At 34.1% G+C, this 18,655-nt stretch overlaps 2 protein-coding genes across 2 annotated transcripts in view; one reads left to right on the forward strand and one right to left on the reverse strand.

Moving 5' to 3' along the window:
• Nucleotides 1-18,655, forward strand: part of LOC124367182 (tetratricopeptide repeat protein 21B-like) — an 84,268-nt gene that overhangs the window by 58,309 nt on the left and 7,304 nt on the right.
• LOC124367212 (F-box/LRR-repeat protein 21-like) overlaps nt 2,715-18,655 on the reverse strand; it is a 32,305-nt gene continuing 16,364 nt past the window's right edge. Inside the window, exons 7-9 of the mRNA XM_046823865.1 lie at nt 18,284-18,448; nt 17,057-17,193; nt 2,715-3,870 (exon numbers count right to left, since the gene is read on the reverse strand). Coding sequence (XP_046679821.1) covers nt 3,723-3,870; nt 17,057-17,193; nt 18,284-18,448 — 450 coding nt within the window. The 3' untranslated portion in view covers nt 2,715-3,722. The remainder of the gene's footprint in view (nt 3,871-17,056; nt 17,194-18,283; nt 18,449-18,655) is intronic.

Consider the following 18,655-nt stretch of genomic DNA (forward strand, 5'->3'; position numbering starts at 1 on the left):
GTAATATGAAAGTTTTTAGAATAATTCTAAAATATACAAAAGTTTGCTTATATACCTCAATTACAAATTACAAAAAATATATTTAGGTAAAAGAAGTTTATTGGTACTTTTGAACAATATATCTATAAAAACTACAAAATCTGAAAAAAGTTTGTATAGCACTATTATGTATACCATTTTGACATTTTGGAATCTATTGGATGAACAAATATTTTTTTCTAAGAGATAAATATATTTAGAAGAGAAAAATATGACATTTATAGAAGTTTACATTGTATAAGATATTTTTATATGGGAACAAACTTTTTTTTTAAATTTTTACAAAAGTCAAAATTGTGAAATAAATGCCTAACTTTTTTAGCTAACAATTTTCTTTTCATCCAAATATTATTTATAAAGATAGTACGTTTATTGAAGTTTACAAAAATGTACAACAATGTATTTTTATTTATATTATTTTTTTGTTAAAAAAATAAAACAAGCGACGGTCATAGAAATAAAACGCTAATACCTTCAGAAAAAGTAAAAAAAAACTTTTTCACTTTTATAATAAATACCTTTGCATAAATTTAAATCAAAATTTAATTTTAATTAAAATTAAATTTTCTACAAAATTATAAAACACTGAACCTACGTGAACATAGGCTTATTTTCAGTTTCACAAAAATCCAACCTGTTCCCTAAAACTTAACCTAACCTCTACATTTTTCACTTCACTAATTAAAAAAAAACAATAAACAAACTTTTATTTATACACACTAAATAACGAAATGTCTAAAATATCCTAATAAATAGCAAGCAATACACTAATACCGGCAATGGCGTAATAACAACAAAGATATCAACATGGCAACCATGCGATGCGTTGTTCTTCTCTACTGGCTGAGTCGGTGATTGCGCAACAGAACAAAAATAAAATACTAGTTCATAGTCTTCGTTGTCTATTATACTGTTGCTTAGAGCATTTCTTCTTCTTTGTTTTGATATGATTTTCACTATTTCCAGACAACGATAAAGTAACAAAAATAACAAAATTTAATGAAGCTATTTTCGACGCATTAGGCATTTTGGGATTTTACAAAACACGAGCTTTTCAAACGCTTATTTTATAAACATTAATTTTCCTACTGGCTATTGAAAAGATGTTTCTGAAAGCCAAGAATACACTGTTTTCAATGACGACACTTACGATCGTGTAGAACGTAAACTCACGATAGGGAATTTTTACAAACATACGGTAATTTTAGCGTATTCGGAAATTACGCAAACAAATGGCAATCGGAAATGTGAACATCCAAGTTTAGAATTTTATAATGAAAGATTTAACTTAACTATAGAGCGTTTTATGGTATAATATGAAACCTTGAATCTTTATCTTTAGATTTACGTATGTTTTACTTCAAACAAAGTAAAAATAGACTTGCTGTGAGAGATAATATTACGACATAGTTAATGCGTCGAAAATAGCTTAGTGCCATTTTGAAACTGTAGTTAATGCGTCGATAATCGCTTAAAGCCAGTTGCAGGGTTAACGTTCATGTGTATATAACCATTAAAACTTGGCACTGGTGTTTTATTCTTCTTTGACTTTTCTTTATTTTTCCCCTCCCCCTTCATATTCATTTCCATCTTTTTCAGATGTGATTTTTTAGAGTAATGTAGTCCATGTTTACATCGATGTTACTCACTTTTCATCAATGTTAAGTTTGGAGCACAAACATTTTTTAAGTTGCACTTTTTTAACAATGTGATTTTTATTAATGGAATTTACCCATTTTTATGTTTTTACACTGATGAATCATTTGAATCTTGTCATAATTAGTACAGGGTCGTTATTTTAAGTAACCCAAACATTGCGAAATAACTAAATGTTATACTTGCTACAGGCTAATAATGAATTGTAATCATATACAATATTTTTATATTTTTTGTTTTGAGTGAACAACCGTTTTTACCATCAATTTTATTTTGAGCCCTAATAATGGAGTAGTATCTGTGAAATATTTTAGTTTCTTTCACATTATGGCATGGTTGTCAGAGCATGAGTGGAGCACCTAAATGATTATTCATTGTTTAAATTTACATTAGGGAGTAGAGTACACATTTAAATATAATTATGTTCACAACCCACTGGCTACTAATGAAAACAAATGTTACGTATATAAATAAAAATGTATACTCTGGGAGCTATAAAGGGTGTTCAGAAACTCATCGTTTCAAACAAAAAATGTTATATAAACATAGATAAAGAAATGTCACCACAAAAATTACCTCTAAAATTAGGTTATAATTAATAGGGCTGAAAGCCAAGGATTGTTACTACTAATTGATACAAAGATAAACTACCTTACCTTGAAAATTATCTTCTAGGGTCTAATGATTGAAAGAACACACAAAAGTATACATAATTAGAAATTTTGGATTGCACTGCAATCTGTCTCAACCAGTAGAGAACTTTCTAGTTATCGTACATCCTCTTTACTTTGTTCAAGGAGAGCTAACTAACCATCCTTTTGCATAAGGGATGTATAGTATTACCCTCAAAAGTTTTATGAGTGGTCGTCACTTAATATTTTTAACTGGAGCAAATTTCTTAATATGTCTAATTCTTACTGTAAAGAACATCGCCCCACGCTGCTAGAAAAATAAAACTCAGACAATAATTATTAGACTATTGTTTTTAAAAATAACTTTAATAAATATGATATGTACAGTTATAACATATTTAAAAAATTCTACCTACAATTGTTTTATTTTAAAATACATATGTATTACAAAATGTACAATATTAAAATCTATCACAATCGTAGAAATAAATATTTAATAACACAGTTAGTATACATTGTACCAACCACTTTCAATGTTTTTACGTATCAAATGAAGTTGGAAGGTAATCGAAATGCATTAGTCTCGTGGTCAACTCTACATAGGAAGAATGTTTCATGAAGAAATGTTCTCTTAAATTACAAAAAGTATAACATTGAATTTTGCTGGGTGTTTAGTAGAAAAAAAGAAATCCTGAAGTGTGTTCTTTTGTTGTATTTTCAATAAATTTTTGTATATTCATTAAATTAATATTAACAAAGATTTTATCAATATTTGAACTTAAAAGTCGGATGGTTGGTATGTGTTTGAGATTTGGCACTGTTCTAAAATTCAATGTTATTTGGAAGTAAAGCAAAGTTTACTATAAAACACTTTGCTTTTATTATCTTTGTGATATGCACTAAAAGGCCTTTAGGAGAACAGATTTTTGTGGAAATCTTTCAAAGAGCATTGCCGTCTTTTATTATTTTGTAACACTTTTCAATATTTGTAGTTAAGGAATAAATTAAATATGTATGGATTGAATTGAACAACGTGGTCACTCTAGAGGTGACTGCCTGTGATGAGTCAGAATTCCGCAATTCTAAAACTTTCCACACACCTTTACGTTGTGTGTTCCTTACTTTCCTTGATCTGTATATCCCATCTCGGGAACTAAGCTAGCGGTACCTGCAGTCAGTCAGGACAGAGACTCGTATGTATTCTATTGGTAATCAATCATATTTACTTTTAATTTGCAATAATTTGGTTTGTGTAATTAGAAAGACATTTAGGGGAAAGTGTGTTTCATTACCCTTTTCCGTTAACAAAATTTATCAACACTTACATCATTTAGTAGCTAAGCAAAGAGTGATTGGTACGTAGTGGAGCCCAGTATGAATAGACGATGTCAGATGTCAGTGTACACTGGCTGTCAGTTGTGCTGCGGACAGACGAGTGAACTCCTTGTCCGAGAGCATGTGCCATGCACGGCCGAACTTCTGTGAGACCTCCCGCTCTGTGTCCTCGTACGAGCGTGAGGCCATGCGTAACCACTCGTAGAATCTGCCAACACGTATACCATTTTTTAATAATTCATGCTTTACCAAACTACCAATTACGTAAAATACTTGAACGTAAAAAAAATTAAAATTGAATGCAAGTGGAATATTTCTTATATTTTTAAAGTAAAATTCAGATTCTTTTAGATTGTCTGAGGCCAGAAACTGGTCACAGTATGAAAACATGCTTTCCTCCTCCACAATGAGTGTATTGCTTGTAGTCTAAAGCACTGTCACAGGGTTGTTTTACACTTGTTTCACTATTTGTCCCCTTTTAATTGTGAACAGGAACAAAGGTTTTCTAAAGGTCCTGTGCCTTTCTCGTGTCCATCAGCCCACAAAACGCCTTACAAAATTCATTTCTGCTGACACTTTTGAGATGACTGGGTGTTCCGCTGACTCTTCTTCTTCACTACAAACATATTGGCCTGTGAGTCTCTCATTACTATCTTCTAAGATGCTTTTGGAGAGACCTGTCGCTCCATACAATAGCTTCACAGCTGTTGCAGTTCATCCCGAGAAACATCTACAGGGTACTGCTTGTAGTTGTTTATGAGCCGAGGGTGTCCAAGTGCTACTCCAAATCATAGTTCCAAGTCTGTCCACAGGGCTTTCATTTTTCCATTTATGGCTTCATGGGCTGGTAATCATACTCATCAAAAAGTAAATACCTTAATGTATTATCTACTTCTGTGGTGTATGTTCAATAGAAAGGCATCGTAAAATAAACAAAGAAATTGTAATTTTATGATCTAAATTAACTTTTATATACACCTTTTTTATTTTTCCCTAGGTAAATGAGAACATACAACTTTCAAGTAAAAAAAAAATAAGTATCTGTATAACTTATTTGATTTTTTCTATATATTTTGTGCAGAATGTTGAAAATCTGCACATATTTGACAAATAGCTTTTACCAGCTGTAACAAATCAAATCAAGATAATCTATTTTTATTTGATTTATTATGTTTCAAATGAGACTAAGTACAATACCATATGTCAACATTTAGTAACATAATAATAAATTCGAGGAGGAGCTCTTCATTCACACCTGACGATAGCATCTTAGATGTTGAAAGCCCTCATGTAAGAAAATTAAACTTATTAGACAATTGTGAATTTTCTTTAATAGAAAATAATAATAAATATTTAAATAACCGATCTAGTCCTCCCTTGTCACTTCTCGGGACTACATGGGAGCTGAATAAATTCTGCTCTGGCACTCGAAGAGTTAAACACATCTTATTGTGCGACTAAAGATTTAACTTCCTATTGTGCACTGAAAAATCAATGAAATATCTACTTTATTTGCTAAAACTCTTAATTCATTCATCCTCTCTTTTCTTCATTATTGTATAAAATAGGCTTACAATCAAACGAGTAGGAAATCTTGTTTCTCTACAAAAAGAATATCGTAATTATAATTAAAATTATAATTTGTTTTTACATCTCTGCAAAAATTATACAGCATTAACTTTCTTGTTTATGTATTACTGCACTAGTCCTTGTCATCCTATAAAATAATTCTTGCAACTTCCGTTCTATAGTCAGTCAAGATGTATCTTTAATTACACAGAAATATTGTAGTTGAATAGTATCATAAATTGTGGATTGTTTAGATCGAAAAAGATCCTTAATTACAATTAGACTCATTTAATACAAAAGTTTACTTTTGTTTGTTTTTTGGTTCTAATTTTGTTAAGTAGCTTCTTAGATTATTTTTGTGACTTAAAAACAGTATGCATGGCAAATTTAGAATTTATCTTACAAGTTGTTTTCTGATCTATATACATAAGGAAATAGTTACAGTAGTGAGATAATTAGGGTTGTCTTTTTTGTTTATTTGCTTGCAACTTTTGTTTTTAGTCTTAGCTCGTTTCCATAATTGACCGAGGATATTTTATGTTTAATCAAAAAGTTCTGTCGTATCATTTTCCTTTAAAATGTTATCTTTGTCATTAATCACCAAATTATCAATCTTCTGGAACAAACTTTCTAATCTAATTTTTACATCTTGAGAATGATTTGAATTATTATTAAGGTACTATCCACTGAAAAGCTTGTAAAATAATGTTGTTTTAATTGTGTTTTCTTTTGTTTTTGTCATAAAAATATCAAGAAATGGAATTTCACTATTAAAACTCATGTTCGATGGCCTAATTGTATCGATGTATTGTAAAAATTCATTTGGAATGTTCATTTTATTTCCCTATACACAAAAAAAGCATCATCAACATACCGTAACAAATTTTGGGTTTAATACTCCCATTTTTGAAAGCAATGTATTCAAAGTTGTCCATAAATATGTTTGCTAATTATTGGGCTGAGAGCACCACCCTCCGGTAAAACCGGATACTTGATTGTAAAATCTGTCTTGTAACTGAAAATAGTTGTGGCTAACACATACAGTAAGAAGTTCCATTACACAGTTAATAGATAATGTTGTTCTCATACTGAAGTTGGTTATCATTAGAAAGTCGTTGTCTAATCAGACACAAAGCTTAAGGGACAGGTACATTTGTAAACAGACTATTTGCGTCATAGCTGACTATAATATCATTGTCCATCAATATTAATATTTTTTATTTTACTGATAAAATCTTCTGAATTCTTGGTGTAAGAATTAGCTTGTTCAAATAATGGACTAATAACAGGTAAAAAAAATGTTAATAACTTTAATACAGGAGAGTCAATTAAACTTATTATTGGCTTAAGAAGGAATTAAATCTTTGTGAATTTTTGGTAGTCCATACAAATGTGGACTCTTCTGTTAGCCATACTTTCTTAGCCTTATGCAGAGCAGATTTTGATGAACGAGATTTAGAATTAATTTTGATTTGGATATAATTAGGAAATATATTTAACTTGCAGCATTGGTTATTGAACCAAATGTGTTGTGTGCATAATCTTTGTTTTGTTTAAAGTTTACTGTACAAAAGACATAGTCGTCCCGTGGTAGCTTTGTTTTAAGAGTTTTTCATTTACTGCTTTGTATTCTTGATGGAAGTTATCAGGTTTTAATATAAAAGACATTTTTTATTCTTCCACAATTTTAGAAAATTAAAAACTCTTGGAACAAAGCAACATGGGACAATATCATATGTTAAAAAAAAAATATTTTATAGAGATTAGTGCTCTTAAATCGCTAAGAAATGATGAATATAGTAATTCTTCCTGCTGATAAGGGTAAAGTTACAGTTATCTTGGACAAGGAAGAGTATGATAGTAAAATTATTAAATTAATTAACTGTGATGAATATACTTCAATAAATAAGGATCTTACATTAAAAATTGAGAAAATTATAAAACAGACACTAAAAAGTCATAAAAATGAACTAGGTAAACCTCTTATTGTAAAATTAAGCCCTCAATATTCAAAGCCACCACATTTGTATGGACTGCCAAAAATTCACAAAGATTTAATTCCTCTTAAGCCAATAATAAGTTTAATTGACTCTCCTGTATTAAAGTTATTAACATTTTTTTTATTACCTGTTATTAGTCCATTATTTGAACAAGCTAATTCTTACACCAAGAATTCAGAAGATTTTATCAGTAAAATAAAAAATATTAATATTGATGGACAATGATATTATGGTCAGCTACGACGTTAAATGGTCTGTTTACAAATGTACCTGTCCCTTAAGCTTTGAGTTTGATTAGACAACGACTTTCTAATGATAACAACTTCAGTATGAGAACAACATTATCTATTAACTGTGTAATGGAACTTCTTACTGTATGTGTTAGCCACAACTATTTTCAGTTACAAGACAGATTTTACAATCAAGTATCCGGTTTTACCGGAGGGTGGTGCTCTCAGCCCAATAATTAGCAACATAATTTATGGACAACTTTTGAATACATTGCTTTCAAAAATGGGAGTATTAAACCCAAAATTTGTTACGTATGTTGATGATGCTTTTTGTGTATAGGGAAATAAAATGAACATTCCAAATGAATTTTTACAATACATCGATACAATTAGGCCATCGAAAATGAGTTTAATAGTGAAATTCCATTTCTTGATATTTTTATGACAAAAACAAAAGAAAACACAATTAAAACAACATTATTTTACAAGCTTTCAGTGGATAGTACCTTAAAAATATCATCCAACATATAAAAGTTGGATTAGTACAAAGTTTGTTCCATAATCCATAATCTCTTTATTGGGTGTTTGACAATATGTAACATTGTATTGCAATAGTCAAATGCATAATAAAATATATCCTAACTACACATTCACTCACAGTCATACTTACATCTCAGCATTCTCACGACACAATCACACAGACTTCGGATCCATGATTTTCAATCATCCCAACGGCTCGTCATGAATTCATCAATCGAGTAAAACGCTTTAGACACCAACAGGCGTCTGAGACGAGTTTAGAATTGATTGAGGTTGTTGGAGTTTTTGATATCCTCAGGGAGCTTGTTGATTAGTCTGACACCCACCTGCTGAGGGAGGTGTTGCGATAATGCCAGTCTGCGTTGATGAGTTCGCAAGTTGTCCCTGCCTCTAGTTTCATATTGGTGAACGTCCCTGCCACTTATCAAGGCACATCTCGATCTGCAGTACACGATCACCTCAAAAACGTAAAGGCAGGGCAATGTCATCAGTCCCAGCTCCCCGAATGATGCCCTGCACGACTCTCTATAATTCAGTTTTAAAATTAATCCTGACTACTACTTTTTTTTGGAGCCTGAAAACCCACTCCATTTTGTTTTTGGCACATCCTCCCCAGAGTCTTAATCCATACACAAGATGTGGATGGATTAGGCCGTAATAGGCTGTTTTTAGAACCTCTAGGGTACAGAACTTTGCTAGGTGCCATAGGGCAAATATGCCTGTGGTAACTCTAGCACAGATGCTATCAACATGATCATTCCAGCTCAGTCCTCTGTCAAGGAACATCCCCAGAAACTTTGTGGAATCTGTATCCTCTAAAAGGGCATCATCCGCAAAGACAGAAGGTCGCATCGCATGATCATGCTGACGAAGACAAAAATTGATGACACTTGATTTTTGACTGGTTTGTTGTCAAGTTCAATTCTGTGAAATATTGAATGCATGCGTTCAATCCCACAAATGATTTGATTTCCAGGTCTTGTTTTGAATTGCTTTTGAAACAGAGAGTCGTGTCGTCAGCATATTGAACCAGTGCCCCAAGTTGGATTACTGAGTTCAATCTACAGACATAAATCAGGAAAAGGAGAGGTCCAAGGATAGATCCCTGAGGGACACCATGAGCCACTTTTATTTTGCTGGAAACGACGCTCGAGATCATCACACGCTGATCTCGATCTTTTAGATATAAGAACGTGAGCCATAAGTGTGGGAGACCCCGGACGCCACATTTTTCTAACTGTTGCAGCAGTGTCCCGTGATGCACACAGTCAAAGGCTTTGGAAAGATCGAGGAATATGCTTAGCACATGTTCACGACCTTCCAGTCCATCGACAACATTGTCCAGAAGGCTGTTCACCGCGTCAATTGTGGATTTGTTTTTTCAGAATCCAAATTGTTCTGGGTTCAGAATTTTGTTTTTTTTCTAAAAAGCTTTCCAGTCATTTCATAGAATAATTTTTCAAAAATTTTGCTGAACACAGGAAGAATTGAGATTGGACGATAGTTGCTTGCGAGGCAAGGATCGTCTTTTTTGAAAATCGGAATGACTTTGGCAGTCTTTAAAGAAGATGGAAAAATTTCCAGTTTCAAATGAGAAATTGATCAATTTTGTGAGCGGTCTCAAAATGTGCTTATAGCAACGTTTGAGTAGCCATACTGACATCCCATTGGCGTCACTGGTTTTTTTTTTAGTTCAGCCTCTGTATGACATTTGCTACCTCCCCCTCCCACACAGGGGCCAAGGCCATGGATGCAACCGGATCACTGACTTCTCTTCCGTGTGACTGAGATTCTTTAAATGACGAGTTCATTGTAGCCACGGTAGAGAAGTATTTATTGAATTGGTTAGCCACTTGATATTGATCTTCGTAAATTTTGTTTTCAATTTTGATTGCAATCGGTTGGGAAGACTTTTTTGAGTTTATATCTCGAGAAAGGTTGTTATAATTTGGTGATTAATGGCAAAGACAAAATTTTAAAGGAAAATATACTACAGAACTTTTGATTAAATGTAACTATCCTCGGTCTATTATTGAACGAGCTAAGACTAAAAACAAAAGTTGCAAGCAAATTTACAAAAAAGACAATCCTAATTATCTCACTACTGTTACTATTCCTTATGTAAAAAGGAACATCAGATAAAATTCGTAAGATAAATTCTAAATTTAACATCTGTACTGCTTTTAAGTCACAAAATAATCTAAGAAGCTACTTAACAAAATTAAATAAAAAAAAAACAAACAACAGGAAACCCAAGAATGTAATACATCAAATTGACTGTGGATGCAAATTGGTCAAACATCGAGACCTGTGGAAACAAGGCTAAAAAAAACATTTACAATTATAAAAATGAAAACATTGAAAAATCTAAATTAGTTGAACATGCTATATAGATCACCATATACATTTTTAATCATCAAGTTTAGTTTTTAAAGAACCTTTCTAGACTAAAAGAAAAAAAATTGAAAGTGCATGTATGACAGTTTTGAAAAATAAATGTATTTCCCAACCTTCCGTAATTTCAGTGACATTTTTTCTACCATTAGTAAAAGAAGAAATCCATTCAAAAATTATGAATTTCAAACCATATTTTTTTCTACATAATATTTTTATAATTTATAAGTTTTTGGTCTTTACTATCAGTTTTTAACTTTTATTCTATTTATACATATGTTTTTCTGTAAACAATAACTGATGATGCCTTTACCAGCGAAAATGCTTTAGAAATAAATTTAAATTGTGGAAGAATAAAAAAATGTCTTTTATATTAAATGAGTCTAATTGTAATTAGGAACATGGATTGTTGGAATCTTTCTCAATCTAAATGATTCACAATTTATGATACTATTCAACTACAATATTTCTATGTGTAATTAAAGATACATAAACGAGAAAGTTAATGCTGTATATTTTTGCAGAGATGTAAACACAAATTATACTTTTAATAATAATTATAATATTCTTTTTGTAGAAACAAGATTACCTCCTTAATTAATTGTAAGCCTATTTTTATACAATAATGAAGAAAAGAGAGGATGAATGAATTAGAGTTTTAGCAAAGAATAAAGTAAATATTTCTTTGATTTTCCAGTGCAAAAATAGGAAGTGAAATGTTTAGCCGCACAATAAGATGTGTTAACTCTTCGAGTGCCAGAGCAGATTTATTCAGCTCCCATGTAGTCCCGAGAAGTGCCAAGGGAGGACTAGATCGGTTATTTAAATATTTATTGTTATTTTACTAAATGCTGACATATTGTATTGTACTTAGTCTCATTATTCAGACATAACAAATAAAATAGAAATAGATTATCTTGATCCGATTTGTTACAGCTGGTAAAATCTATTGGTCAAATATCTGCAGATTTTCAACATTTTGCACAAATAATATATACAAAATCAACTTAGTTTATACAGATACTTAACTTGTTTTTTACTTTTTAGCTACATTTGTTCCTATTTACACAGGGAACAATAAAATTATGTGTATACAAGTTAATTTAGGTCATAAAAATTACAATTTTTGTTGTTTTTAATCACTATATTATTGAAAAATCACAACAACCAATATTGTATAATTTTTTTATTTTGTGAGTCCTTTCAATAGCAAGGCTATCTTTGTCAGACACGTCACAGATGTAAATAACACATTTAGGTATTTACTTTTTGATGAGTATGATTACCAGCCCATGAAGCCATAAATGGAAAAATGAAGTCCCTGTGGATGGGTCCAGAACTGTGATTTAGAGTAGCACTTGGACACCTTCGGCTCATAAACAACTACAAGCAGTACACTGTAGATGTTCTCTGGATGAACTGCAACAGCCGTGATCCTGCCGTATGGAGTGACAGGTTTCTCCAAAAGCATCTTAGAAGATAGTAATGAAAGACACAGGCCAATAAGTTTGTAATAAAGAAGAAGGATCAGCGGAACACCCAGCCATCTCAAAAGTGTCGGCAGAAATGATTGAAAAGGCGTTTTGTGGGCTGTTGAACATGAGAAGGCACAGATCCTAGCAAAATTTTGTTGCTGTCCACTACTGAATGGGGACAAATAGTGAAACAAGTGTGAAAAAACCGTACGTTATAGTGCTTTAACTACAAGTAATACACTCATTGTGGAGGAGGAAGTATGTTTTCATACCGTGACCAGATTCTGACCTCTGACAATCTAAAAGAATCAGAATTCTACTTGAAGAAAGAGAAGAATTGTTCACCTTGACTGTTGTACAGGGTGGTGCATATGTCAGTTCCCCAGAAGAGTAATTTAATGGCGTTATAGGTTGATTGAATAAAACACTTTTAGACAAGAAAACAAATGCATGATATGAAATTACTTACATATCACCATACAATGTTAAAGCAGCTGTTCGAAATGTCCACTTTGATTTTGTATAGACTTCATACAACTGAGAACGGAATCACAAATGTTTAGCGATAAAGGTTTATTGTTATCAACAAGATCAAATGCATTTCTAATTAGGTTTCTGAGTTTGTCAAGATTTTGCAGTTTTGAAGCATACACAGTCTCCTTTATAATACCCCGTAGTGAAAAATCACATGGGGTTAGGTCTGGCGAGCGCGCAGGCCAATTGATTGTACCATGACGACCAATATGTTATTTAAAAATCTCGAACTTGGATGCCAAAATGTGCTGGGGTACCATCTTATTGCCAGATGAGCGAATGAATATTGAAAACCGGATTGTTTCTGAGCTCGGGAACTACTACTTCTTGCAGCAACCGTAAATAACTTTCTGAGTTAACATTTCCTTGAAGCAAATAAGGACCAATCAATGCATTACTCGAAATACCTCTCTATACCATAACACCAGGTACATTGAGTTCTGCTTGGATTATGTTATGAGGATTTACATCCGACCAGCACACGCAGTTATGCCGATTAACTTGTCCATTAATTTTGAAACATGCCTCATGACACCACAAAATTGATCGCAAGAAATTTGGATCAGTCTCTGAGCGGATAATTTTTGTCTCACAGAATTTCATTCGCCTATCGGAATCATCCTCGTGATGTGCTTGGAGTAAAGATGGACGGTAGGGCTTAAATTTGAATTACTTTAACATTGTTTGCATGCTTCTTCTTGATATTTTTAGTTCAGAAGATGCCTTACGAGTCGATTTACCAGGACTGGCTACAAAAGCTTGAACAACTGTCTGCAAGTTTTCTTCGTTGCAAATTGATCGTGGGTGACCACACTTCCGAGCATTTTTTTTTTCCTTGGGGCGGCCTACTGCCATGCACTTAAGCCTCAAGGGCTTTTTGTGCACCCCGGAAACACACCATGAGGCCTACCAGTCTATGATTTCAGCAGTTCCACAAACCGCCGAAAACAACCTATCAGGTCCTCCTGGGGAAATTCACCAGCCCTGTCCAAACTACCAAAGATAGCATACCGCTCCCTTGCTATTGAAGGGCAATCAAAGAGCAGGTGCTCAGCAGTTTCATCCTACTCATTACACATTCTACAGAGCGGATCCTCCGGAAGGATGCCGACTCTGTGGAGATGCTTCCTCAGGTGACCATGCCCCGTGATAAGGCCAATAACCCGAGAAGACATTGATCTATTTAATGAGAGAAGGTCCGACGCCACCCTGGAGGAAGGCGACTGTAATACCATTCTGCTCATTCTCAAGCCCGGATGCAACTTCCACATTCTCTCATGCTCCGCGTCAACCCATTTCGAGACAGTCCTAGAGGATTCACACCTTGGAACACCGCAGAACGGTTGAGGGCCCGTCATAATTGTTGCTGAGCCCTGGTTTGCCAGGGCATCAGCTCTTTCGTTCCCAGGGATCCCCTCATGACCAGGAACCCAACAAACGGTCACATTGTTGATTCTGGCAAAGGAGGAAACAGCTTGATAGCAATCCCAAACTAGTTTGGATTTGATCACACAAGAGTCCAGTGCCATCAGCGCCGCCTGACTGTCCGTGAAAATATTAATCGTCTTGCTGCTATATCGCAGATGAAGATTCTCACGAGCACATTCCATAATAGCTGCGACCTCCGCCTGAAAAACTGTCGGATAGCGACCCATAGGGACCACCAGCTCCCTACATGGTCTCACTCCCAGAATTCCAGCGCCTGTGCCGCTTTTTGTTTTAGAGCCGTCTGTGAACCATTCAAGCTTCGCTGGTGGAAGAGGTTTCCTTCCCTCTCACCAATCATCCCTAGAGGGTACAACAATCCTAAAGGGTTTGTCAAAGGAAAACTTTTGTGGCATCTGATCAGAGATTATATGCAGAGCATCCTCCTGAATCAGGGTGCTAATTCTACAGTGCCCACTGCTACAGCCCAACCTGAGTCCCATCTGCTGAAGACAGTGAGCACTCCTCCTGGCCATAGCCCGAATGACAATGTCCAGGGGGGCGAGGTTGAGACAAAAGTCTAGAGCCACACCTTCTTATGGATACCCGCCAGACGAGCTACCACCATCTTGGCCTCCGTTTTTGGCCACCAGATGACAGCTCCACACATTAGTGCAGGTCTGACTATGGAAACATAAAGCCAGTACAAGAGCCTCGGCTTCAGTCCCCAGGGCTCACCTATCACACGTCAGCATTGCATTAGAGACCATTTCCCCCTGGTGATGATATTTACGACTAAATTCTTCAATTATAGCAGTATTTTTATTATGCTTCCGCCACAACTGAAGGATGTAAACTCGTTGGATTGTAAACAATTTAAAAACACACAAACAAAAAATAACAGATGCAAAGAGCGTCACTTTACACTAGCCACTGGAACGGACAACAATGAACTTACTCCGTGTTGCTGCCAACAACATTGTTACCAACCTATCGAAACAAAATATCTTAATTTATGGGGAAACAGACATATGCGCCACCCTGTAGTTTGGTCAAAATCAGTGTCTGTGTACAAGAAATATGGTTGGAGTCAAATACAACACATTAAAAAATTACATTAACATGTTCATGACGACGGCTTATTTCCGGACTTCTTTTATTTGCCGTCGATTTTTTCAATAATAACAATGGCCAAAAACCTTAATGTTCATTCCGTTAAACGTCCAAGTATAATGAGAATAGTATTATTTTAAAATTAATTATTTCAATAAGTTTTTTCAATTTTTCTCTATGTGTCCCAGGGGTATCTAAAAATTAATTTACATTTATTTAAGTGCAGGATGAAATTTAACAAACCACAAAGACAGGAAAACAATAAAAACACAATAAGGTAAGGAAATACATAGCTACGTGTACCCTATCGGACGCACGACGTGCTTTACGAAATCCAAGTGGATGGGATACACGTCGTTGTGGACGTATTAATCATAATTAGTATAACTTAGAAACTTACAAGGAATGCATACATAATATCGGTTGTTTGTTCTACCATAATTAATTTAGATTTTGTTGGTTTTCTGAAGTTTGTTACAAACAAGTAAAACAATGAGTACAATTACATACATGATCAATATCATGCACAATCATCAAACTGGGGTATCTGGACTAAAGATAGTATAACTGACATAACCCAAAGAAACCAGAATAACAATTATGGGAATGTTTATGTTTCCAGGGAAAATCTAAAACCTTCCACTAACCTCAATGTCACATTAAACACCATATCACCCCATCAGAATGGTGGAAGGAATTTCCAAAACTCATCTAAACAAAGGATAGAGTAAGCTGACAACTGTAAATGTTTTTAATCCTATTGAATCATACACTTTGCAGTAGCAACACAGGATTAATAAAATATTAAACTAAAATTTTTACTGTAATGTGTTGCTAATGTAGCACTGGAATTGCAAGGTGCAAATTCTTAGAACTGTCCACTGAGTCACCTAATTCAGTAAGGTGACGATTGAAATGCACTTGTCTGGCCGTATGTTGCAGTTTGCGATAGGTACCACAGAAAATGTACATCCAAAAGACTCAATAGCAATGATATATGTTTGTGTTAATCAAGAAATGGCTAAAAAGAGTGAATTTAAGCTTTAAAACATTTTACACATTTTTATGTACATTGTTTAGACTTCCCTGTTCAATATACTTTTCCTTTCCAATCATTACGAATTTCTCATTTTTTGAAACGGTGTTAAAATTAATTTACAACGAACTTGTTGATAATCTTCGTAGATTTTTATCTCACTGCTTCTGCAAACTTTAACCTGATTCCCTTTAACCCATTGTGGATCGTATTGTTTTGGCACGTGGGCATCAGCGGGCACGAATTAATTTACGGTCAGCGGCCGCCGAACGAACAGCAATGGTGCGCCACATCGTATCGCTCTCTATTGTATACTTTATCTGCGTTGAACTGGATTCCGGTTTATAAAAATATCTCCATCTATATTCTTAAAAACTAAATAATTAAATACAATATATTGTTTATGAACTATTATTGTAATAAATATCGATCACGTTCAGACGATCGTAAGTTTTCCATTTCAATCAGCTCATATTATGACACGTGAATTATACCATAAAATGCGATACTAGTTACTGTTATAATAACAGCTGAGAAAAACAACCAATCAGAAGCGCTAAAAAGCAGAGAGTAAACTCATATAAATGATTTTTCAACTTCGACATACAACTGCGATCTGTAGGATATTTATAAAACTTTTGAAAACACTGAACATAGACCTTTGTTTAAACACTCTTAGTTGACAAGTGAAGACGATCGCCCAATCTATCAGACACTAATTAATAGAACTATTTGGAGGGAAACTTAAAAGCAGACCACTTTTGCAATCTGAGCTCATCATCGTGCCGTTAGGCCCGGCCACTTCGTGACGAGCCCAGCTCGTCAGTGATCCGCAATGGGTTAAAGAGAGACACACATGAGACGAGTAAAATGTATGGCCCGAGACAGGGATGTTGTCTTGTCTTGGTTAATATATCCATATTGATTTTTCATAAAATGGGAGTACAATTTATATCAGTCTCTATAAACTGAGGCTGCAGATGGTAAAAATCATGGTTTTCCACAATGATTATAACATATTACAACTAAGAAAAAACAGTGAGCTATGGAAACAAACACAAACAGTGTGGTTACTCACCCAGGAGACCATTCAGGATTGTGAGGCCAGTCACATCGCAGTATGACAGCATTACGACGAATGTACAGATAGCGCAGCTTCTTGCCCTCGTTGGCCAGCAGGAGGACTGTGCTTGTTGAGACACGCTCACGCACTACCTGTTGAAGTAAACCAGGGATCTTTCTAATATTGAACGGCAACTTTTACAAATAAGGTTAAAAATCTCTCGTAGCTGTCAAATAGCTAGAATACTTATAATATTTCAGCAGTGTACTTAGTTTCAGTTTAAAATATCTACTTAAGAATGTATGTTCAGAAATACGATTAACTACCAAACCTTCATGATATTCTATTGCTATTAAAGTAACATGAAGCAAGGATGAACATTTTCACACTTAGTTCAACTAGATAATACAGAAACGGTTCTTAAAGTTTATTTGAAAAATAACTCTGATTTTAAACTTATAAGTGAATGTTTTGATTTTAAACTTATAAGTGAATGTTTTGATTTTTCTTATAATTTCTGATACGGACATCTGTATATGATGATTTCAAAATCTCTTATATAAAAATTCACAAAATATTTTAAATAGAAAATATAATAAAATATTCGCTTTAAAATAATATAATAAATAAATTAGTAATTTATTTAAAAGTGTGTGTACGTTGAACAACTACTATGGAAGTGTGTGGAGATTGAGCAAACATCATTAAACTGCTTACAAGTGTGTGAAGATTGAGCAAACATCATTAAACAACTGCTTACAAGTGTGTGAAGATTGAGCAAACATCATTAAACTGCTTACAAGTGTGTGGAGATTGAGCAAAGATCATTTAAACTGCTTACAAGTGTGTGAAGATTGAGCAAACATCATTAAACAACTTACAAGTGTGTGAAGATTGAGCAAACATCATTTAACAACTTACAAGTGTGTGAAGATTGAGCAAACATCATTTAACTGCTTACAAGTGTGTGAAGATTGAGCAAACATCATTTAACTGCTTACAAGTGTGTGAAGATTGAGCAAACATCATTTAACTGCTTACAAGTGTGTGAAGATTGAGCAAACATCATTTAACTGCTTACAAGTGTGTGAAGATTGAGCAAACATCATTTAACTGCTTACAAGTGTGTGAAGATTGAGCAAACATCATTTAAACTGCTTACAAGTGTGTGAAGATTGAGCAAACATCATTTAACTGCTTACAAGTGTGTGGAGATTGAGCAAACATCATTTAACAACTTACAAGTGTGTGGAGATTAGGGCAAACACGACACATCATGAGCAAGAACGGATCCATCCGGTCATTGAAGCTCTTGGGTTGATGGAACCTGGGCAGCTTGATATGTCCGAACACGCAGAGCTGGTCCTTGTACAGGTCCATGGCTCTGGTGAGAATGTCAGTTAGCAGCTGTGGACAAGATTCAGATTGGTTTGAAAATATGATACAGGCTGCCGTGAAAGTAAAGTTGCTGTTTTGGCTTTAGAAAAATAATTGGATTTGTTATATATAGATTACCTGTCATTATGTGTCAAGCCATTATAGCCATTTGTATTGTATTGATGGTAAAAATTCAGAGCATAGATGCAAAAGAACAACTGTAAAGGTGTGTTGAAT

This window comes from Homalodisca vitripennis, chromosome 8 (genome assembly GCF_021130785.1).
Source record: "Homalodisca vitripennis isolate AUS2020 chromosome 8, UT_GWSS_2.1, whole genome shotgun sequence".
Lineage (NCBI taxonomy): Eukaryota > Metazoa > Arthropoda > Insecta > Hemiptera > Cicadellidae > Homalodisca > Homalodisca vitripennis.